The following is a 23,579-nucleotide window of genomic DNA, read 5'->3' on the forward strand; positions in this document are numbered from 1 at the left end:
AGGGGCGAGTCTGGTGGCTGCACATCCAGAGCTGCATCATCAGGGCAGGAAGACAACAGCAAGATTTGTGAATCACGTGGGATTTGTTGGGAGAAGTCACCTAGCAAACCACTCACAGGCCATGTCTTTCCATCAGGACAAGGAAGAACCCTGAAGCTTCTCCCTGGTTTGTCATCAGCAATTCAAACTGAACAAGGCTCAGTTGCCTTGTGTGCAGTCCTGGGGAGGGAAACAACCATTTACGGGACAAAGGGAGTTCGAGGTCAGTCTGTTAAAATTGCCAGGACATGTTGGTGGCCTGGGTGAAAAGTTCCTCTCTTTTGCCCTTGAGGACAAACCTACATCACCACAGACCTTGAATACACTTTGGTGTGCTGCCAGCAGTTAGGAAGCCAGGAGGCCAAACACAGGAATCATGGAAAGGTGCAGTGCCACAAAACCAGAATTTTCCACAGGTCAGAACCCCAGGATTCCTTCCATCTTAGGCTGTTCCCTATTTGACTGCACAAAAACAGTGCCTTCTGATGGATCCTCTGACACCACCTGGCGACTGTGGGGAAATGTCCACGCGTCCTGGGACGGACAGACAGACATGGGCAGTGGGAACACCTCCTAGTGACGTCACAGTGTTCAGGGGTGCAGCAGGGCACCTCACCGTGATGTCAGAGCGGCAAAGGGGGGCCTCCCCGTGATGTCACAAAGGCAGCGGGGCACCTCCCTATGACGTCACAGCAATCTGTGGCACAGTGGGGGCACCTCACTGTGATGTCACAGCAGCAAAGGGGGAACCCCTATGACATCACACCGGCAAGAGGGGACCTCCCCCATGATGTCACAGATGCAGTGGGGCACCTCCCCATGATGTCAGAGTGGCAAAGGAGACCTCCTTGTGACATCACAGAGGCAAAAGGGGCACCATCTCTGTGACGTCAGAGCAATGTGCGGCACAGCGGGGCACCTCCTTGTGATGTCACACTGGCAGAGGGGACTCTGTGATGTCACAGTGGCAAAGGGGGACCTCCGTCATGACATCACAGCGCTCAGCTGTGCAGCAGGCCACCTCCCCATGATGTCACAGAGGCAAAGGGGGACCTCCTCATGACATCACAGCAGCAGAGGGACATCTACCCTTGACGTCAAAGCGGCAAAGGGGGAACCTCTCTGAGACGTCACAGCAGAAGAGGGGCATCTCCCCATGACGTCAAAGCGGCAAAGGGGGACCTCCCCTGTGGCGCCACAGAGCTCTGTAGGGCACCTCCCTCGTGACGTCACAGCGCCCGGCGGGGCACCTCCCCCGTGACGTCAGAGCTTCAGCGGCACAGCCCGGCCGCAGCGGGGGCTCCTCCCCGTGACGTCACGGCGGCACCGCCCCTCTCCGTGACGTCATCGGGAGGGTGGGGCAGGCCGGGCCGCGGGGCAGGGACGGAGCCGCCGCAGCGCTCGGAGCGGAGGCACAGCCCGGCACCATGAAGTTCCAGTACAAGGAGGACCACCCGTTCGAGTACCGGAAAAAGGAGGGCGAGAAGATCCGCAAGAAGTACCCGGACAGAGTGCCCGTGAGTGCGCGGCGGCTCCCGCGGGGCAGCGCCGGGCCCGCCTTTGTTCTCCCTGCCGGCGCCTCCCGGGCTGGTTCTTTAATGCGGCGAAAGGCGCTCGGTGCTGCCGATGGTCCGACCCGGATCCCCGGCTGCCCCCATCCCTGCGGGGTAGCCAGCTCTGCGCTGGGGGGGGTGTAGGGTGTAATGCGCCTTTTTTTGGGGGGGGGTCCGCAATAACTCGACAGGGAAGACGCTGCCCGTCTTTTTCTACATGGTATTGATGAGCGGGGAAGGAGCTTATCCTGGTCTGTGAAAATGGAGGAGAACAATGAGTGGGTTAATCCATCATAGGAAACATCATCTGTGTCCGTGTCATCTCGTATTTCCCTGTATTTTTATTTTACTGCCTCCTGGCTTGGCTTTTCAATATATTCTTGCTTTTTTCTTTTCCTTTGCATTGAGCAAAAAAATTATGCTTCTCAATCTTTTTGCGCCCCAGTGGACAAAATGTCCCTCAGAATGCAAGGTCATCCAGCTAAACTTTGCTTCCTCATTCCCCATTGCCGTACCTGTGGAAAACTTCTGCCTTTATAATTATTAACAATAATTGAGGGGGGGGGAAAGAAATGACAAATCTAATTAATCGTGTTTGGGTTGGTTTGTTCTTTTTTTTTCCCCTTTTTAATAAACAAATTTCAAATGTCTTTTCCATCCCCACTGGAGAAGTCTGCCCTAGATTTACTGCATGCCAAAAATACTTAAACACCCCTGTAAAACTAAGGACAAGGGGGAACAGCTACTAAACCCCATGTTTTCCCTACAGGCTAACGGCATATTTTTTATCTTGGAAGTGACCCTCAACTGGACTTGAAACAAATTTTTGGAAGTCAGTATTTGGGTGCATTTGGTTATGGGATGGCTGCCATGGCATAGCAGGTTGAGTAAATCAATAATGAAGTGTGTGTGGTTTGGTGTCTCGTGGTGAGGACCTGCAGGGTCTGAAGTGAGACAGGCTGTAAATTGAGGATTAACATGGCAGGTTGTGCAGCAGGCCATGATAAACGTGTCTGGAAAAGCCCAGGACCAGGCCTGGTCTGACAAGAGGTAAAGGAGGTCAAGATAGGGGGGCATCGTCAGACCTTTATTAAGAAAACCAGGACCAAAATAACAAGGTGTGCTGTAGTTAAGGTTAAATGGAAATGCTGCATGGCAAGGCCCAGGTGGGAATTATTAAGGGTAGCCTGTAGTCAGAGCTGCATAGGAAGCAAATGGATGCAGCAGCCTGTTCTACCCTTCCTGACAGCAGGATCCTTGTGGATGTCGCTCGTTTGGCTGCCCACACTGCAGTGCCCTGGTACATCTCAGCACTGTGCTCAGATTTTACTGTTGGCACGGCCCTGCATTACCACAGTCATCACTCAGCAGCAGCAGAGGCACAGATAATCTGTATCTGCCCTCTGGATTATCTTTGTAGGGGGGTTTGTGTGTGTGTGTGGAGGGTTTAGTGCTTCAGAAGAGATAACCTGCGTTATCAGGCACGCTGACTGCAGTTCCCAGTCAGATTAGCAGGGCACCTCCATTCCTTCCCTGCCTCTTTGCAGGAGGGAGATCTCTCTTAAGCTTGCTGGTGATCTGAGTTAAATCTTCCCTAAATCTTCCATAGGGGCTTAGAAACCCCAGCAACACTCTCACCTCTTCCTCATAGGCATGACTTGTTCTCCTTTATCATCTGGTGACCAAGGCACCCTGAGTCAGGGCAGTCACAGCCAGCAGTTCTGCTTGCCAGTCGTTTTTTTAATTGGGGGCAAGTGCTAAAAGTTTCTCTCCACTGCAGTTTATTGTGTTAGATATTGCCTGACTGGATGTGCTGGTAAAAAAAAAATGTGCAGTGTTCCTGTTGAGTGAGATTGTGGAACTGTCGTTCCTTCGAGACATTTACCAACTGCATCTTGCACAGAAATGCACGTCCTGCACCCCAAACTGCCTGAAAGAGCTTGAATACCTTGTTCTAATTGAGGTACTTGAAATCCTTGAAGTAGCAGAGACAACTGTGTTTCTATTTTAAAATCAAACTTGGAAATTTCAGGGGGTTTGGCTGTGTTGGCCACACTCAAATGGAGCACAGGGAAGAGATGTCCAGGCTGGGATCTGTGGGAGCACGGAACCCTTAGGAATTAGTCCCATGGTGTCTCAGTTGAAGTATTTACAATTACAGGGTCTAATAAAAGTAAAAAGTTGACGAAGTTCTTAAAATCCAGCTTTTAGATTTAGTTTGCATGGTCAAAATGGCCCCTGCAGAACAGCAAGCCACATAGATGGAATCATGAACTCTGACCAGTTTAAAAATACATATAACCAAAAAAAAAAAACATAAAGCCTGCAATTTTTTTCTGTGCAAGCCCAGTAGTTCCAAAGGTTCCAGTGGAAGGAGGTGAGGTCACTTTGGAATACTTCTTGCTTCTGAGGTAAACATTTGCCTAGCTCTGCTAACAAAAATTAACTTGTAGCAGAAGGTCTCTTGGTCTGCTTGACCTTAAGGCTGTTGAGCTTCATATTTTCCTATATTATAATGATATTAGAGTATAATGAAGATTAGTGTTTTGTGTCAAAGGTCTCTGTGGGTCCAGTTGCCCAGATGGTAGGCTGGATTTAATTATTAGATATTTATATAAATAAGGAAATGTCCATAGCTGTATGAGGTGTGGATAATATCCATATTACTATCCACTATAATATCCATTTACAGGATATGAATATCAGAGCAGAAGATACCTAATGAGGAACTGGAGATTTTTAAAATAAATTCCCCAATGAGCTCTAGTTTGTCTTTAATTCTTCATTCTAGAGCCCTTGATATGGGTGAAAGTAGAAATTAGGATGTGGGACTACTGGGAGTAGGGCTGATTTTGTGCAAGGCAGTTTGGAACTGTAACCTGGAAAGTTTAACTTACTTGTGATACTTCTTGTGTTCATGTATTGGCCTCCTGACAGCTGCTTCATACAAAATTAACCTGAATTGGGAACATCAAGGTGTCCTGATTTTTTTTTTTTTCTCAGCCATTATGGTTTATTTTTATGTCTATGCTGGACTCCTTTTTTCACTCACTGTGCTTACTGCTGCAGTCCTGGGCTCCCAGGACAGCTACTGTTAGTGATTTTAAGTCATCTTCTCACCTATCTGTTCTTTAATGTGTATTTGTTATGGATTAAATAAATAGCTAAAGGCCTGGTAGCACCATCAAAGGATGATATCCACTGATGCTTTTTGGACCATTTTGTTTTATGATATTCATGTTCGTTTTCTTCCTTTCTCTCACTCTCTCTCTCTCTTCCTCCAGGTAATTGTGGAAAAAGCACCAAAAGCCAGAGTACCTGACCTCGACAAAAGGAAGTATCTCGTGCCTTCTGACCTCACAGGTAACAATGTTCACCTCATTTCTTACTGATTTTCAGTGAGAAAGCCTCAGAAGTGCTTTTTACTCTATGATCAGCACAAAGAAAACATCCAGACAGGCTCAGCATCTTACCACTGCCCCATTTCACCTGCTGTCCTTGTTGGATTTATGTACCTTCCAGCCTGGATTGCAACATGGAGAATTCCCTGAGGTGTCCCACTGCCTTGGCTGCCACGGCCGTGTCACAGCCGAGTTCTGACCATGACTGAATTGTGTATCATGGGCAGCAGCATAATCATCAGCCAGTGATGACCAGAGTTGCCAGAGGCTGTATTCTTGTTGCAGGAAGAGACAAGTTCTTGAAATAGTCCTATCCTTTTCCACCCCTGTGGTTAGAGTCATAGCTGCAAAGTTCCTGTTCAGAATGGTCACGGTGATTTTGTGTGTGATTACACTTGTTTTCAGTGAAGAACCCGAATGAGTTAAAAGAACAGCATTTCTCTTTTTTGCAGTATGGATTGGACTGTGAAATACTTTCTTGTGCAACACAGTTCAAGCAAATAGCAAGGATAATTTTTTTTTCAGGAGTGGTATGACCATTTGCACCAAGGCTAAATTCCCTAAGGTGTCTTTGATCTGTGGGATTTAAAGGTTAAGCTAGTTAAGGGTCTTCCCACCAATCCCCTCAGCAGAGCATTTCATACCATAGTATGGAGTGTGGATGTAGAGGGTACGTAGCATGAGGTGTGTACCTGAGAACCTGCCAGCTCCCGGTGGATTGGCTGCTGATGTGGTTACAGTCATGAAGTTACTGCTTGCTTTTACTGCTTTATTTTGCCCTGCAAAGTTCATTTTCCCCTACTTTTTATATACAGGATGTGCCTTCCACCACCAAAAGAAAACAGCCAGGGTTAGGGTTAAAAAACAAAAAAGAAACAGCAACAACAAAACAAAAAAAAAACCCAAACCAAAACAAAAACCCCACCAACCAAGCAAACAAAAAACCCACAAAAATAAACAAACAAAAAACCGAACCAACATTGTTTCTGCATCTAAGGCCCTCTCTGTTCCTCTTCAGTTGGTCAATTCTACTTCTTAATCCGAAAGCGGATCCACCTGAGGCCAGAAGATGCCCTGTTCTTCTTTGTCAATAATACCATCCCTCCCACCAGTGCTACCATGGGCCAGCTGTACGAGGTAAGTCTGGCCCCTTCCTCTCACCTTTTGTTGGAGTTTCCAGAAGAATGCACTGCTCAGCTGGCACTGGGTTCAGCTTGGTCACAGGTGCCTGAACATGGACCCTCTTGCCCTGAGCTGTGTCCCATCATCTGTCCAGGGAAGTTCGATCCCACAGTTAGGAGCCTGGGGAGCCTTATCAATTCAACTGATTGTTTGCTGTTTGAAAGGGTTGTGGAGAGTTGTTGCCCCAGCAACATGTTAGTCCTGCTGTTTTGACAAAGTATCGAAATAAACCAATTTATATTTCACAGGAAGGATTGTGTCTGGGGCAGGGAGGGGGCAGAACGTAGACCCTGGCTTTCCTGTTTATACAAAGGAGATTTCCTTTCAGCCAGTAAAAGGACACAATATCACTGGGCAACCAACTGTCTATAAATAGGTTCTTAAGGAACACTTATTCTTTGCTTAGAATTAGTTTTTCATTGCTTCTGCTGTATAAGTAAGGACTATGTGGGATGCTGTGAACGTTGCTGCCCACTGTTTCTGCTGAGCACTGTTATTTGATCAACCTTAAAGGCATATTCAGTGCCCATCAGAGGAATGTCCCTTAGTTATACAGCCATTATGTCATGGGTGATTTGCAGCCTGCATTGATTTCTCCTTGATTTCTCCTTCTGCTGTGTTAGTGTGTTTTCATAAAAGAGCTGCAGCGTGGTGCTGTGAGCCTTGTCACCCTATGACAATCACTGGACTCTTCCTCAGCGTGTGGAGTGATGAAGATAATAAAAGATAACACAGGCAGGGAGTTTTCCAAGTCTGAACACGTTGGAGAAAGCTGTCTGACTGTTCAGAACTGAGACTGACAGACTTTTTGTATCAGTGTAATCACTGAACATCTCAGCTCTGCTGCCCGCCTGTAAAACAGGACCTAGAAATGCAGCCACGTGTCAAAGTGTTCTGAAAAATTAAAAATACCATCTAGAGGTGATTTTTTGACTTGTTTAAAGCCTACCAAGTCTCTCCTCTTGATGTGGCTCTTCAAGTAAATTCACTGTGCCCAGGTATGTGTCGTGCCTGCACTTGGAAGCAGAGCTGTAGCCAGAGAGGGGGAGTTGGGAAGCGAAGCCTTCAATGTGAATGGGGAGAAACAGCGAAAGACAGGTTATGCCCTTTAGTTACAGTGACCTCTGGGTTGGGCTTTTTCACATGTGGTGAGTTCCAGGGCTCTGGTTTGTTACTTTGTCCCTTTGCCCCCTTGCAGGATAACCATGAGGAGGACTATTTTCTGTACGTGGCCTACAGCGACGAGAGCGTCTATGGCAAGTGAGCAGCAGCCCCCCAGGCCTGCAGGGTGGATGGACTGATGGAGTGGATTGGCAGGGGAGGGGGTTGTTGGAGAGGCAGGAGGAGGATGCATGAGAAGAGGGAAAGAGAACTGGAAGTGAACCACCGTGCACACTGTCATCAACTTCCACGCATTAATTATAACCATTATTTTTTAAATCGAGGGGAGGGAGGGGAGAGGGACAGGGTGGACTGGAAGACTAACAAAGGGTTCCACGCTGAGGGATGGGGAGACTCCACTGTTCACAGTTCTTCTCTTGCCACAGCTGGAAGTAGTTAGCTAGTGCTGGAGGCTGCTGGACAAGGCAGTGTGGGGAAGCTCCAGGAGAGTGACTGGGCAGGATGGCCATTCCCACGTAACCCTTTCACTGGATGAAGAAGGCATGCCATGTATTGTACACTGACCCTGTCATGTCTTGCCCATGGCACGAGCCACACTGCTGTGAGCATTCAGTGAGCTGTGAAATACTTCACTCTGCTCTCACAAGGCTGTCCTGTGCTGACAGTCCTCACTCCAGCTACTGCATGTGAATTGTTCCAAGGGTACTGTGTTTCCCATCACTTCCGTCAGTATTAGAAGGGCTGACTCTGTCCACCAATATCAGAAGGGCTAACTCTGAGGACTGGGAACTCCTCAGTTGTGAGACATGAAGGTTGGGGAAAGGAAGGAAGGATTTTTTAAGTTGTTTTTTTTCCCTTTGTTGCTTTAATTGCAACTGCTGGAGAGAAAAATCAGAGATGGCCATTTTGTTCTTTTCAGTGAAGTCAACTGATAAACTCATAAGCACAGGGCTAGGAAGGACCTCAAGAGAAGGACTAGCCCCCACCAGCTCTGAGACAGGACTGAGTACACCAAACATGTCCACCATGGCTGCTCATCACACTTGTTCTTACTGAACTTCCCTGAGGAAGACCCTGGAGGCTGCTGAGATTGACTGTTCAGTTCCTAGCTAGCCTACAAGTGAGATTGCTTTTCCTGGTATCCTAACTTTAGTCTCCCTTGCTGTGCATTAAGACAACTAACTACTAGTGGTCTTGTTATTGGTGAACACAGAAAATTATCTCTCAGTGTTGTCCTTGTAGCAGTCTTCTGCAGATCTGAGGATGGCAGAAGTCCTGTGGGTTTAGCCTTCCCTTCCACATCTCATCCCTGTACAGCCCTTGTACCACATGCACAAGTGGAAGAAATCAGTCACTGCCACGTGTGTTTTGCTGGCTTTTTGTGATTGGATAATGGTGCCACTCTTTGCCACAAGAGAGGTTCTTTTAGACTTGAAGGGGAATAGATTATCTGTAGATTTTTTTTTTTAATTATTTTATTTTAAACCAGTGTTGTTCTTAGAAAGGTGCCAGATGGGTGATGTCCTGTGCAAGCCTTATGCTGTCATGCCAAAGCAGTTTTCTTCCCAGTGGCACAAACAGCAGATTTTCCCATAACTGCCATAACAGTGATGAAGGAAACGGTTTTGGGGAGTGAACTGACTTTCAGGAAAATTCTGAGGTCTCATCTAAAAATCAGAGAACTAGACCTGAATTATGTAAACATTCCTACATTTCAGAGAGGGACCAAGAGGGAGGAAAAGGCAAGAAGGATGAAGAACACAGGCAGACTCCACAATAAGTTGAAGGTGTTTGCTCTATTGTTTATAAAGTTAGATCCCAGTTCCCTGTGTTCCTCATGAATGAGAAATCAAGATGAGTGTTCCTCTGATTGTGGGAAACAGGAAATCAGGTTCAGCCTTCTCTGAGTGTTGTTATGCAGAGGTGCATGAGGCAGAAGAGCTCAAGGGAGTGTTGGGGGGAGTCACTGGCAGAACTGTGGGAAGGTCAGGGAAGGTAGTGCAGAGGGGCAGGAAGGTTGCTCCCAGTGGGCAATGGAAAGTAGCAGAAGAGTGGGAGAGAAGGGAAGAACCACAAAGGATGTAGACAGACTGGTAGTAACAGGCAGAAGAAAATGAGGGAGCAGAAGGTGAAATGGGGGGTGTCATATCCCCAGTGTTACAACCCTGAACTTCAAGTTTGCTGTTCCATCCATCTGGAATAAATGTGTTTGGATGAGCTGTACCTACTGCCAACTTGGGTAACTTCAATTTTCTACTTGCACTGCTCAGTCCTCTCTTTTAGACCCACTCTCCTTCAGCTACCAGGCTCTCTTCACATCCTTTGGGTGCAAATCTGTATCATGTTTTAGGAAGCTCTGAATGTTCTGAAGCAGAGAACAGACTCAGGGGGCTTTCTAGGGTAAAAGACAGGAGACAGGCAGCTGGTGTGCATCTCTCTGCTGCTGTCCCACTTGTCCATGTGTGGACTGCCAAGCATGCTCAGGGGAGAAGGAGTTGGCATCTGGGGTGCTTGGTTTTGTGTTCTGACCTCCCCTCCCGCTGCTGGGTTTATAAATGACATGTGGGACTAATCACAGCTGTTTGTTACATGTAGAGTTTACAGTTTAGTTCTTTTAACAGTTCTTTTAACTGGATTGTGGCATTTCTGGTTTTGTGCTAGTCCGGTATTGTACGAGGTAATGATGGTAATTTTTTTGTGTTGGTTAGCTGCAGGTTCTTGTAAAATAAAGTTCAGACTAGAGCTTAATCAACCTATCAATAAAGATGCATTTGAAAATCACAGATTGATCCAAAATGGGTGACTGGCATTTCTTTCTGACATGGGCTTATAAATAAAGGGACAGCTTTGCCAGAACTTTTACTACTGCTTTTTTTTGCTACTTTTGCTACTACTTCTTCCCACCACCCCAGATTTACTCAGTCCTGTCTACCAGGACAAGTCACTCATCTCCTTTTTTTGGTGATACTATCACATACACACCTAGCTCTGTCTTGCCATGCCACCAGTAGGAACTTTAATTAGACCTGGGTGATGTGAGAAGGTTTTAAGGTGCATAATGGATGCACTGAGGCTTTTTCTGACATTTTAAGGCCCTGAACAGTCCTTGCCAGCTGATGGAGCCTCAAAAGCATCACCAGCCCTGACTGTGCATGCCAGACCCCCAGAGGGGGGTCACCATGGCCTCGGACTGTGGGCATCTGTCCTGGCATTGTCCATTTCAGCCCCCTCAGGACCGATTTTGGCCCCTGTCCTGGTGATGCTGCAGCAGGGCTGGTCTCCAGCTCCCCACAGCCCTGCCCAGCTACGAGCCCCACTGAGCCAGGCCTACAGGGCCAAGCCTCAGCCCATGCCCATGGCCCTGCCGTCGCTGGGCCTGATCCTGAGCCTGGCCTGCCTCATCACCACCATGAGCCTTAGGGATAGGGCTTGTGCCTGGGCCTGGCCACCCTCCCTGGCCGTGTTGGGTGCAGCGGAGCGGGTCCCAAAGTGCCCTGTCAGCCACATCCCTGTGGAGCCACCGGCCCTCGCTGTCCCATCCTGGCTCGGGCTCAGGTGGGACTCCCGGCAAGTGTGGGAGAGGCCCCAGGGCCCTCTAAAGATAGGAAAAGCAAAGCTAGGGAAATCTGGGACTCCTCGAAAAGGCAGCCTGCAGTGGTGATAAATCAGGCTGCTCTTCCTGGCGGATATTGGTGCGCGGAGAGGGAAGGAGTCCTGCCAGGAGCTGGCAACGCCAGCGGGTGCCCTTTGCTCAGTGCCAGAACTCGGAGTCGGGAGCTGGCAGTGCCCGGGGAGGAAAAGGATGTGTGTTGTCACCTGGGGAAGCAGTGACAGATGTGCCACTTCTCCCGGTCCCTGTGGCCTGTGGGGGTGCTGGGGGCCGGCACAGCGGAGATGGGCCCTGAGGAGGAGTGACCGCCAGATCCAACCCTGCTGAGCTCTGAGCAGGAGAATTCCTTGGAGTGCTGAGGTCAGGAATTACAACACTGAAACTCACAGGAACAAAACCTGCTACGCTTAATAGGATCTTCTCCTCCCCGCTGCATACAGAGTGGAACCACTGCGGGAGCTTCTGTTGCGAGTGCCAAGGGCGAGGCAGGAATTCATCCTGCACTGGAGCCTGCCCATAGCAGCAATTTCTGTGCTCATACCCACCACTGTGACTAAAACAAGCTCCCTCCACATGGCAGGAGGGTGCTGTGACTCCAGTCAGATGGGCATAGATCAGCTAAAAGGTTACACTGTTAGCTGAAATAATTTGAATTTCAGATTCAAATACAGTGCAGGTTTTCCTGTGTGGGTTGTGGCATTGTCTGCTGGTTTGAGTAGGAAACCACTATGAAGTATGTCTAAGTAGCCCTCTCCCACTCCCCCTCTCCCCCGTTTCCTAGGAATATGGTGCCACGGTGATGTTTGTACCTGCCATGCTGTGTCTGTGTCGGTGCCATCACTGAGAGGCACAAACACAAAATGTGCAGGCAAGCATTTACATTTACCCATTTATTGTGTGTGATTTGCCTGGTCCAAAGATGAAACATTATCCTGTGCTCCAAGGCTGTTTCATTTATATCTGTAGCCTTTGCTCTGTGGGTTATAGAAATGGTATTGAAGCAAGGCCTGGGGGAAATGATGGGCTCAGCTGGTTTAGGAAGGCTAAGTAATTAATACTCTGCCTTGGTCACTGTCACTGCACATGGGATCCCTTCTCCAGTCATCCTGATGCTTGCTTTGGAAGGAAACATTCTCCTGGAGCAGAGTCTACCTAAGGAAAGAGATGGCCTGAGGCATTAGGGCCTGACAACATCACTGTGAAGGACATATATGGGTAACATAAAAGATCCCAAATTATGCTAAACACAGGTGTTTTCACTCCCATAAAACAGTCAGGTCCAAGATGAAAGAAACACTGATTAAAACAGAAATAAGGCCATCAGAGGGACAAAGTGCAGCTCATTGTTGTCACTCAATCTCAGATAAATGCTCTCCCAGGATGAGCCACAGAAAGGGCCCAGGACTGACCCAAGCAGAGCACACTGACCACGAACAGCAGCTGCCCCAGCTTGTGCTGCCAGTGGTACAACTCCCAAGGATTTGTGTTCCTGGAAGCTTGCAGGCATCCCAAAGCACAGCTCAGGCCTGGATATACATGTGTTACAGGAAATAGTTAATATTCTCCTGAAAATGCTGGATGTTGCAGCACCTTTCTGTAAAGCAAGGGTCTGATTCTTCCTGTTTTTACTCCCTGGCCAATGTCATCTGCACGTTGCATTGTTCTTTGGGAATGAAAGGATTGCTAATCAATGCTATAAATAGAAGAATAAATGCTCTGTGCGGAAGCAGAAGAAGGTAGAGATCCTGATTTTCAAGTGATGACATTGCTGGAACTGCATTAAGATTGAAGGAACTGGATTATGAGCTGAAGGAAAAACTGATCCAGTTCACCTCCTGTCCAGTCTTTATTCATCCCACAGCTTAGAGAAGTATCCCAGGTAATGGAGATTGGAGGTGCTTCTGCATGAGAACAGATCTCTTAGCCTTCTGTCATCTCTGAGAGAGAAGGTGGCTGAACATCAGTGGGTATGGAAATCCTGGGATACTCCTCTAACCTGTGGGATGAATAAAGACTGGACAGGAGATGAACTGGATCAGTTTTTCCTTCAGCTCATAATCCAGTTCCTTAATGCAGTTCCAGCAATGTCATCACTTGAAAATCAGGATCTCTACCTTCTTCTCCTGCTTCCAGGTATGGCATTTATTCTTCTATTTATAGCATTGATTAGCAATCCTTTAATTCCCAAAGATACTTGGCAGCCAAACACTGAGCAGGGTTGAAAAATGCCTCACATCACACGTCATTCCCACAACAAATACACACTTCTTAAACACACCACCTTGACAGGTACAGTGTGTACAGGCAATCAGAAAAGAAAAACAGCAAGATGTGGACCCAGCCTTTAGGATGATGGACAAACATGCATTATGTATTAACAATACACTCAGAGCAGCTGGAGCCAAAAGCCATGTGCTAAAAATAGCCACTGGAGTGTGGAAATCAATAGGGAAACACAGGACTGGGAAAAACACACAGGGTAATAACAGAGTCATGGGCTTCGGGTGATTACAGAAAAGCTTGCAAGTGTAAACTCTGCAGATATGAAGGGCAATAGAATAAAGTTTTTAGGAGAGAAAAACTAGGAGACAATGGGCAAAGGGACAAAATAAGCCTTTTAGAATGGGAGCCAAAAAAGGCAGGAGTCAAGCTGCAATGCACTATGTAAGAATGTATGTAAAAATGATGGAGGAGATGGTAATACAGGTTAGAATCTGAAATAAGTATTGTTCCATTTTCCAGTGGTTGTTCAGAGGTAACGTTGGAATATTTCAGCTCTCACTCACAGTTCATTTGTTCCTGGGGGCACATAACAGAAAATGAGCAGTGACAGGTCTGATCACAGTCTGCATTTTATTACTTCACACTTACATAATAAGTTCTATATGCCAGTCTCTGTTCTTTCAAAAATACTGATCTATTCAGACTCCCAGTGGCCCAGTGGGGTAGCTCTTGTTTTCTCCAGTCTGCTGCTGGGGAAATGGAGGTGCAGAGATGTGGACTGACGTGCCCCAAGGCCAAAAATGAAACAGAGTCAGGACAAAAAAAAAAGCCTTGTCCTCCTGATCCCCAGCACTTTTAATAACAAGCTTATACTCTTTACAAAGTAAAATCTGAGTTGTGGATCCTGTATATTCATATTATCTTTAATTAATGAAAGAACCCCCTGATCATCTCTGGGAAGAGAGCATTGTAACATTTTGATATTCTGCCATTTGCGGCCTGGAAAAGCTGATTTCTTTGCCAAAACCAGCAACAATAAGGTGGTCCCTGCTCTTGGCATACTGCCAGGAAAACACTGCTGAATTGTCTTTGAGCAGCAGCTCCCTTCAAAGCTCATTGTTTCATTTATCAGTGCCTTCTTTCTCTGGAACAAAAAAAGAAATCACGGTGCAAGCCTGGAAAAAGCAAAAGTGCTTCTTCTTGTCATTTACCTTTTTTTTTGGTTTTCTGGCAACTTAAAGGTATTTAACATATGCTCTCCTGTTTTATTATGAACAGGTTTCATAAAATTTGCAAACTTTTGGCTGTTCCAGAAGGCAGAATCGAGTGGATGTTTGGACTGATTTCTGAGCTCCTGAAAAATCACAGAGCTGTTAAGGCAGGTTCCTATTTTAACATATTCTTTTATTGTAATATTCTCGTACTTTCCCAGAAAGCAGAAAACACACACAAACATAGTTTCCCATGTGGAATGAGCTGCAATTTGATGGAGTGCACTGACACTTTTCTTTGACTCAGGCGTTGTAGGTCTGTTGCTCCCACAGCTTGGACATTTTCTCTGCTTCCTGCAGCTGCTACTGGGGTTGTCCAGACTACAAAGCTACAAAAATCTCCTCTCTAGCAGCATATTCCTCAACAAAATAAGGAAGAAACAATTATAAAAGGAAAGGAAGCTGTTGCTCCAACAGATTTAAGAAAGAGCCCCACCCACAAAAGGGAGGAGACGTGAGGAGACACATGAAAGAAGTCACTGCTGGGGACATCCACTGAACCTGAGCTGGGGGAAGAGGAAAAAACCTGTTTACCTATATATTTGTTAAATCGTTTTGGGTTTTATTCCCTCTGTGTCTGAGTCATTAACCAAAAGTTTACACTAGTCAGCAATAAATTAAATAAAATTCCCCAAGTCAAGACTGCTTTGGCCATGACAAGGCCCTTAATCCACCTGGGAAAAGTGTCCAAGACCTGCCTGGTGGCACAGGTTGTTCATGTAGCAGTTCCAGCTCAACGTCAGCCTTCTGTGTGGTGGGGTCCCTTCCCTCAGGAAGGGATTTATTGCTGTCTGAGGTGGCCAGTAAGTCACAAATTACCTCATTTTCAGGTTAGCCAAGGCTGCTTTAGATTTCCAAGGCTGCTTTAAATTTAGATTTAGTTAATATGTTAATTAATGGTCTCTTCTGGCTACAATTTGGGGATAGTGCATTTTCTGTGGAGTTTTGTACTGCCTCTTAAAAAGTACAGAAAAAGAGATGGGGTGAACTAGAGTGAGACAGAAAACCCCCAGTTATTCTGGGTTTTCACTTTTAGATAATTTTATTATAAGCATTTTCTATTAAAAACTCATGTTTCAGTCAAGGAACCCAAATAGCCACTGCTAATGTAACATATTTATTTGTCTGCCTGATGTGGGGTGTAGGAGTTGTGAATCTCAATAATAATAATATTTATTAGTAACAAATTATTATGTCTTAATGAATTGTTGTTTATTAATAAATTATCATTTGTTAATAAATTAATGTTTATTGATAAATTATTATATAGATTTATTATTATTACTCTGTATAAAGATGACTCTTCTACACTTTCAAGATTCACAACTCCTACACTCCATAAATATATTCATATATAATCATAATTATTATATTAAATTATTAGGTATTTGTATTTTTTATATTGACATATAATATATATTGTTATTATCTTTATTATTATTATATATTATTGTATTTTGTTATTTGTATATTTGTTATATTGTATTATTGTTGAATTTATTTGTTACTAATATATTTTAACTATAAATAATAATAATAGTAATAGCAAAATAATTATAAAGGGCCCAAGACATTAAGTAGGACCCTACATTAAGTGGGATTCACTGCTATGAAGTTTAGAGTCTGTAATCCTCAAAATACTTGGGAATCTCTTCTGCCAAGCTTGTGCTTTATTAGTAAATATTATTAAATTTAACTTTTTGTAGAAAAAGATATTAATAGATTTCATAATTATCTCATTTCATTGTAATTTGAAAAGAAAAACAGAACAACAGAATTAATTAGCAGGTCTGACTCACTTATGTGCTTTTTTTGATGACAACTGACAAGATTCTAATAAAGAAGTAATGAAAAAAATTAAAAGGGAATTTAAATGAATTAAAAATATAGAAATACCAGTCTGCAGAACTAGTATATTTAATTGGGACTTTATTTCAAACATATTACTTAATTAGTAGTTAATTACTGTTGCAAAGCATATTTTAAAGGTTCAAAGTGCTCAGAACTGCCAGGTCTGACAGAGCAGTACTCATCCACATCTGCTTCTGTGGGAGGTTGATAATCCAGGGTTATTTTACACACATGATGTTTCCTTCTGCTTTCCAAACTATCTGGATAAAATAACACTTATTCTCAGCAGTCCTCAGCTGAAAACCAGCTGAAAGTTTCACCCCAAACCAGAATATTGGAATTAATGGATATTTCACCCTTCCCATACCCAAAATGCTGGGAATACTGAACTTTTTTATTTCCCAGTAGAAAATCTTCAAAGTTCAGTGACAAAATTCCTTTCTTGACTTGGTGGGAGTCGAAATGAACCCAGGAAAGCTTTGTGTTGGTTGTCCCTCCTCCACTTCCCATTTCAGGCATCATCAGTCTGGCAAAAGATGCCGAAAGGTGATTTTAGGCTGGGCAGATTGAAAGAATATTAAGTAAGGCTGCTACCTCTTCCTTTTTTTTTTTTTCTGTCTGTGGGCCCAGCTGGGAAATAATAAGATTTGGAAATGAAGCTGGAAACTAGATGGAAAAAAACCCCTTGTTCTAATATTTCATAACACATATTGTGGGCCAGCAAGGCAGCAGATGGGAGACACTTGTCTGGGTCTGACATATGTCACTATGCCAGGGTGTTCACAACCTTGTCCACTGAAAACTGCTGAAAAATAAATCAGATTATTATAACAGATGGCTGTTAATAGCTCCTGAGAGCATCCTCCCCCACATTTCCAAGCAAGTGCCCTCCACTGGACATGTCCACACAGCATCAAGCATCCCAGATCACAGGGAAAGGTTCCCTACTGCCTTTGTGATTAATATTATTAAAGAGACTAAAGGTAAAAATTCTTGAAAAACAACTGGATTATTTAACCTTTTTTTTTTCTCCAAGTTTGTTTTTTTTTTTCCTGGCACTGTGCACGCAGTGCTTTCAAATTGTATAAAATACCATCAGAAAAAAAATAATGCTTTTAGTCCTTTGTCACACTGAAGGCAGAGGGGAACAGAAAGTTAACAGGGTTTTCACAAAGACAAAAAGCTCAGTAATCAGGGGAGGCTGTCAGGTGGCAAAATGCTTGAATGGGCATTGTAAAAATATATGAGGGTTTAGATGTCAGTCTTGCAAAATTACAAATAACAGGCAAGGCATTTTAAACACGAGAGTGCTCCTCAGAGGCTGAAACAACACCCCAGATGAGAAGAATTTAAAAGCCAAGGACCCTGCCTGGTTTGCTTCACATTCTGCCAGGAAGAAACACAGAAAATAACAGCATTTACTGAAGTATTTGGAGCACCTCTGCTGTTTTTCTCACATGCTGTGTTAGTTTTTTGTAACTCAGAGCTATTAAAGAAAACTAATGAACACAAACAAGTAGCTTTGCAAAGTGTTTATTAACACTTTGAGTCCTGCAAGGGAGTACTGGAAGAAAAAGAGGAATGAAAACGAGCTTCCAAGGGCAAGATTTTCAAGGGAGATGTACCCAAACTCATAAAGGTAAATACAGCACCCTGCACAGAAATAATTACCACAGAAGATGGAATTTGTGATAAAATTATTATAATCCAAAGCAATTTGCAATAAGAAAACCAAACCAGCATTTATTAACATTTGGAAAGAAAAAGTACTGGATATCAAACTGTAAGCCACAAAAGGCTTTAAAATTAATTTTCATGACATCACCAAATGAGCAATTTAAAGTTTTGCATATTTTCTTCTTAAATCCATGTTTTTTGGAAACACAAATGCAGGGAATTCGCTGCCTTAGCTGAGAATTGGGGCTGGAATTGCACAAGTCATCCTTGTTTTTTGTATTTTTTGTGTGTTTTCCTTCAGACCTGATGGAAAAATGTCCCGTAAACAGCTGCAAAAAAACCCAAAATAAGCCAAAAGTGTGGGAATCCTAGAGTGGGCACATCTTCAGCCTCTGTTTTAAATGAGCCTCCTGGACAAATCCTCCAGATTTTGTTCCAGTGGGGGGGAGGTTTTGAATACAAATTATTCATTTACATCATTTTTGTGGATCTCAGTGTGTTTTTCAGGGTCAGTTTTGCCTTATGATTGGGAAAGGGGATGTGATAGCACCCAGCTCCCCATGTGAGTCAAGATTCACACTCTGGGACAGCCAAATTCTTGTTCCTAAAACGTGACAAATCCCTCCAAAGTTTTATTTTGATTTTTTTTTTTTTTACTGATATGTACATTTTTTCCTCTACTGATCATGTAAAATATCTGAGCAAATTAAGAATTTTGCTCAACCCTTGGCCACTTTTGTACGTCTCCTTATTTAAAGGTAGGACACGGAGTCTTTTGATGTGATTTGAGCCTTAAACATCAGTTTTACACTGGTATTTTATGCCTTAAATTACACTGGTCTTTTTACACTGGTAGAAACTTATCAGTGGCCCAAAGGATTGGTTAGAAAAGGCTTCACCAAATCAGGATACATGTGGGATAACCCAGGAAGAGAAACAGGAATATCTGAATTCTTACAGCAGTTCAGATTCCATCTGAGAGCTCAAAGCACATTAGAGGACAGTGCAGCTGCTCCTGTCACCTGAAATGTGTGAAACTCCACCTGGAGTTGTTTTAATTTGTGTTCAGATTCACAGCTGCCTCTCTACAAAATCAGATTCCGTGGCCAAGTCCTCTTCCTGCATCACGGGAGGGCAGCTCTGGTGAGACCAGTCAGTGCTGCCACACAGCGTCAACTGCAGGGAAACGAGGGCAAACACTGCAGCCTGTGGGATTTTGTCACACGTTTTATTATATCAGAAACCATACTGGCATCCTTTATGAACCCGTGTGAAGCAAAGACAGCCCCAACCCTGGAAGAAGGGGGTTTTTTTTGACATCCATTTGGTCTGATGTGTGAGAAACTCCCCCTGCTGTGGTGAGAGGCTCCTGCAGCGAGGCAAGACTGATCTGGTTAGGAGGCCACCTCGGAGCAGCTCTGACAACAAGGGCTGCTCTAGCCAAGGGCAAAATATGCAGAGTGGTGGCTGCAGGGGAAAATAAAACCAGGTCTAAAGCGCTGGTGGAAAGCTGGAAATGAGCTTGCAAGGGGAATGAGCTTGTAAATTCTGATGGCTAAAACATGTTTGTGTGGAGCTGTGGACATGGGAACGAGAGAGCAACAGCTCTAAAGTGAAACACAAAGCTACAGAAGTAGAGACCAGTCCCTAGTGGGGCTCCACAGGGCTCCAGGAATGGCCTGGAGCTGTGTCAGGGCAGGTTTAGGTTGGATATTAGGAAAAGGTTCCTACCCCAGAGGGTGGTTGGGCACTGACCAGGCTCCCCAGGGCAGTGGGCAAAGCCCCAAGGCTGCCAGAGCTCCAGGAGGGTTTGGACACCACTCTCAGGGACAGGGTGTGACTCCTGGGGTTGTCTTGGGCAGGTCCAGGAGTTGGACTCGATTTTTGTGGGTCAATTCCAACGCAGGGCATTCTGTGACTCTGTGATTCTTTGAAGCAAAACACCTGTTGCAGAAGTGGGTAACATTGGGGCTGTTTAAAAACAAGGCAAGAGGAAAACCCTGGGACACCTCCTCCTTTTAGCATAGAAAGACCTGTTAAGGGATTCTATAAATATGAGCCTAATTAATGTGAAAAAACTAGCATTTTTTGTGTCTTGGAGAGTTGGGGGGGGATGTTTGTGAATTATTGCTACTCCTTGGTGGTGCAACACCTGCTATAAATAAAACCACAAGCTGTAGGAGGTAGCATAAACACTCCCACATCCTCATGACTAAACCACAGCCCTCACCAAAAAGCCATTCTGTGAATGCACAAGAACGAGTACTGCAGTACCTCTCTTCTGGGTGTTTAAATGGGAATCCTTTGCTACTTGAAGCAGAAAAAAGATTTTAGAGTTCAAAAGGACTCTTAAAAAGCTCATTTGTGGTTTCAGGAAATTCCAACGTGGTGAAGCCAAATCACACCATGAATATTTAGTATCTGTGCATCCTGTCTGTTGTCACTTTTTGGAACACCACCTTTTTGTCCCTCTTTGCCTATTCTGGACAGGACTTTCCTCACCTTCAGGAGATCTATTGGTGCTCATTCAGCCTCTCACTGATGATCAGATGGCTGAAGAAGACAGGTGGCAGAGATAAACCTTGATCTGTAATGAAAGACACACTACATTTGAGAAAAACAGTGAAACAATCCACTGTTTTCCAGTCTCCAAGCCTGTATAAGCAGGTACATTGAATACTGGTCTAATAAAGACTCAAATGCATGTCATTTATATGCTGTGGTGCTAAACTGCTCCTAATATAACAGATATATAATTTCAATATAATAATTAAAAGTTTACATTTTTCATGGGAACAAAATATTCCAATTAAACAAATAAAACAAGGGCTGCCATTGAAAAGCCATGATTCTCCACACAACATCTGTGAAAAAAATATCACCAGGCCCTCAGTGGATTCACTAAGGAGGAATTCATGAGTCTACACTGATGCTAAAAATGTAGATGCACGAATGGAAACTGCTCTGTGGAAAAATACTTCTATATAGACTACTTTAATTAGCATGAAGTGTGGTTAAACTAGGGTAACTCCACATGTATAATTCCTTTCATGTCACTATAAAACTCAATCTGGTTTAGATTCAGTCACTTCCAAACCAACCTTGGGAAAAGACAGTCAGCTCAGGATGAGATTGAGAATGAGGCCACTTTATTGAAGGGAAATTAAATTAGACCTTTTCATAGTGCAGGAAAATGTCTTTCTGTGGACAAATTCATAAGCAGGCTCTTGGCACAGATTTGCTTTCAGGGGAAACCAAAGCAGATCTTTTGTTGGAGGCTGTGAGGTGCTCAGCATCCTGAATTCCCATGGATTCCCTTGATCAGAGCTTTGACAAGAGAAACAAAATATGAGCATTTGTGTAAAGCAGGACTTTGCTTTCCGTGCTCTGAGAACAGGGCTGTGTTTGTTACCTTTAGCTCTCTGTTTGACAGGGGTTATTCACCAGCTCTGCATCAGCAGTTCTGGGATTGTGTTACCTGTCTGAAACACCTTTCACAGCAGAGACCTTTGAGAATATCCCATTCTTGGGGTCTGAACCAATTAAATGCTTTTTTTTAATGAATAGTTTATTCACCTAAATGACAGGTAACTGTGAATTTGACCTAAATTTACCAGGCAGCTTTGAACCTGTTTTCAAGTGAGGGGGAGAAAAGAGGACGTTTAATTTTAGCATTTGGAAAAGAAGATGTTTCCATTATTTATATCTGGTTTACATCACCAGTGGTTCATGGACATCAACGTGGTAACACCATAAGAGAAGACAGAAAGGTAACTGAGCCCTCTTTGGTGCACTTTGCAATGTACAGTGGTGATATACATGGACTTTGCAATGTCACAGTGTTTAGTGGTCATATAGATGCTGTAGGAACTCACATGACATTTATTTCTGGGTGGAAACACAGTTTCTTACAAAGCCTAAGTGATATAGAAAAAACAACCATGTCATTCACGTTACTTTGCATTCAAAATAGAAAACTTCTTAACATTGATTTTGGAAGAAGACCAATAAATTTTGATGGAAACCAGGATCTGTTTCTTTTTACAGCTATATAGGTTTAATATCCAAAGTGGTGGTTGAAGATTTCCTTCAGGATAAACATTGCCATTTTGAAGAGCAACCATTTAGCTTTCTCACACCTTAAATCCTACATGGCTCACACACCTAATATTGGTCTCATGGGATGCTGCAGGCCTGCAACTGGTTCTGGAATTATCAGGGATTCAACTACATGAAATATTGAAAACCAATTAATACAACCAACTGCAAGCAGTCTTTTGTGGGTCTCTGTGCCCTTCAACTTCAAACAAGAGCCATTGGAGATACTGAGTGAACGCTGAATCCACTCCACACAGAATTGTAAAATGATTCCTTTAAAGTGCATTTACTCTTTTTTCACAAGAACCTGTAATGCTTGAAGCACCAAAATAATGAGAGAAGAAAACCTTAAGGCACTGTCAACTCAGAAACCACAAACAGCAGAGGGGAGAAGAGGAAATTTGTTTCACAGACTGATTCTGCTTCTTTTGGAATGAAGGCAAAACGTTCACAACTTCAAGTGCCTCCAATTTTTTACCAGGTCTGCATGCCCATTAAAATCATCGATCAAATATTTTCAGATATGAAGGGCTTTGCTAGGTTTTGTTGTTGCTCTTGGTTTTGTTTGGGGTTTTTTTTGTTTGTTTGGGGCTTTGCTTGTTTGTTTTAACACAGTACCCACTCTCCCATGGGAGTATAAAGCACTGGAGAAATCCCAGACATTTACTGAACACTTCCCCAGCACATTCTCCAACACATCTACTTCTTTGAATGCCCAACTGATGCATTTCCTGGGACAGAAAGGAAAGGGAAAGACTTCCAGAAACCTCATAGTGGGTTGAATCTGTCTGAATTCCAGGTGCCCCTCCAGCCACTCCCTGACTCCCTCTTCTCAACTGGAGGGAAAATACAACAAAGAAAGGCTCATAGGTCAAGCTAAGGGAGAGATCACTCACCGATTACCATTATGGGCAAAGTAGACTCGACTTGGGGGAAATTAATCTATTGCTAATCAAATTCGGGTAGGATGAGAAATAAAACCAAATCTTAAGGCACCTTCCCTCACCTCTCCCTCCTTCCCGGGCTCAGCTTCACTCCCGATTTCTCTGCCGCCTCCTGTCCAGCAGGGGGATCGGGAATGGGGGTTGTGGTCAGTCCATGACACGGTGTCTCTGCTGCTCCTTCCTCTTCACGGGGAAGACTCCTCATACTCTTTCCCTGCTCCAGTGTGGGGTCCTCCAGGAACTTCTCCAGCCTGAGCCCTTCCCTCGGGCAGCAGTTTTTCACAAACTGCTCCAGCACGGGTCCCTTTCCACAGGGTGCAGTCCTTCTCCAGAGTGGGCTCCTCTCTCCACAGCTCCCTCCCAGGACTCTGCTCCAGCCCAGGCTTCCCACGGGGTCACGGCCTCCCTCAGGCATCCACCTGCTCCAGTGTGGGCTCCTCCATGGGCTGCAGGTGGAATCTCTTCTCACAGAAGTCACCCCCGTAGTCCACCCCATAACCAAATCCTTGCCACACAAACCTAATACACTCCTTTAACTCCAGTTTCTCATTACATTTTCTACAGCTCCCTAAACACAGTTATCTCCCAAATGACCACTGGCAGAATGA

At 44.5% G+C, this 23,579-nt stretch overlaps 1 protein-coding gene across 2 annotated transcripts; it reads left to right on the plus strand.

Moving 5' to 3' along the window:
* The first annotated feature begins 1,378 nt into the window (after positions 1-1,378).
* On the plus strand, positions 1,379-20,618 carry GABARAPL1 (GABA type A receptor associated protein like 1). 2 transcript variants are annotated; one of them, XM_027693500.1, is made up of 4 exons: positions 1,379-1,556; positions 4,877-4,955; positions 6,012-6,130; positions 20,420-20,618. In XM_027693500.1, exons 1-4 carry the CDS (start codon positions 1,467-1,469, stop codon positions 20,513-20,515), a joined length of 384 nt encoding a protein of 127 aa, XP_027549301.1. In that variant the 5' UTR covers positions 1,379-1,466; the 3' UTR covers positions 20,516-20,618. The 2 variants fall into 2 exon arrangements, with proteins under 2 accessions (XP_027549301.1, XP_027549302.1); XM_027693501.1 differs by lacking the exon at positions 20,420-20,618 and adding an exon at positions 7,374-10,080 and having other exon boundaries at positions 1,384-1,556.
* The last annotated feature ends 2,961 nt before the right edge of the window (positions 20,619-23,579 follow it).

Source organism: Neopelma chrysocephalum, unplaced genomic scaffold (assembly GCF_003984885.1).
Source record: "Neopelma chrysocephalum unplaced genomic scaffold, ASM398488v2 Primary Assembly neopelma1_92, whole genome shotgun sequence".
NCBI classification, from domain to species: domain Eukaryota; kingdom Metazoa; phylum Chordata; class Aves; order Passeriformes; family Pipridae; genus Neopelma; species Neopelma chrysocephalum.

Excerpts from the sequence above, each read along its gene's own strand:
- GABARAPL1 (XM_027693500.1), top strand. The coding sequence starts at position 1,467 with ATGAAGTTCCAGTACAAGGAGGACCACCCGTTCGAGTACCGGAAAAAG. Across the intron at positions 4,956-6,011 it reads CGTGCCTTCTGACCTCACAG|TTGGTCAATTCTACTTCTTA; the intron begins GTAACAATGTTC and ends GTTCCTCTTCAG. Across the intron at positions 6,131-20,419 it reads CCATGGGCCAGCTGTACGAG|GACTTTCCTCACCTTCAGGA; the intron begins GTAAGTCTGGCC and ends TATTCTGGACAG.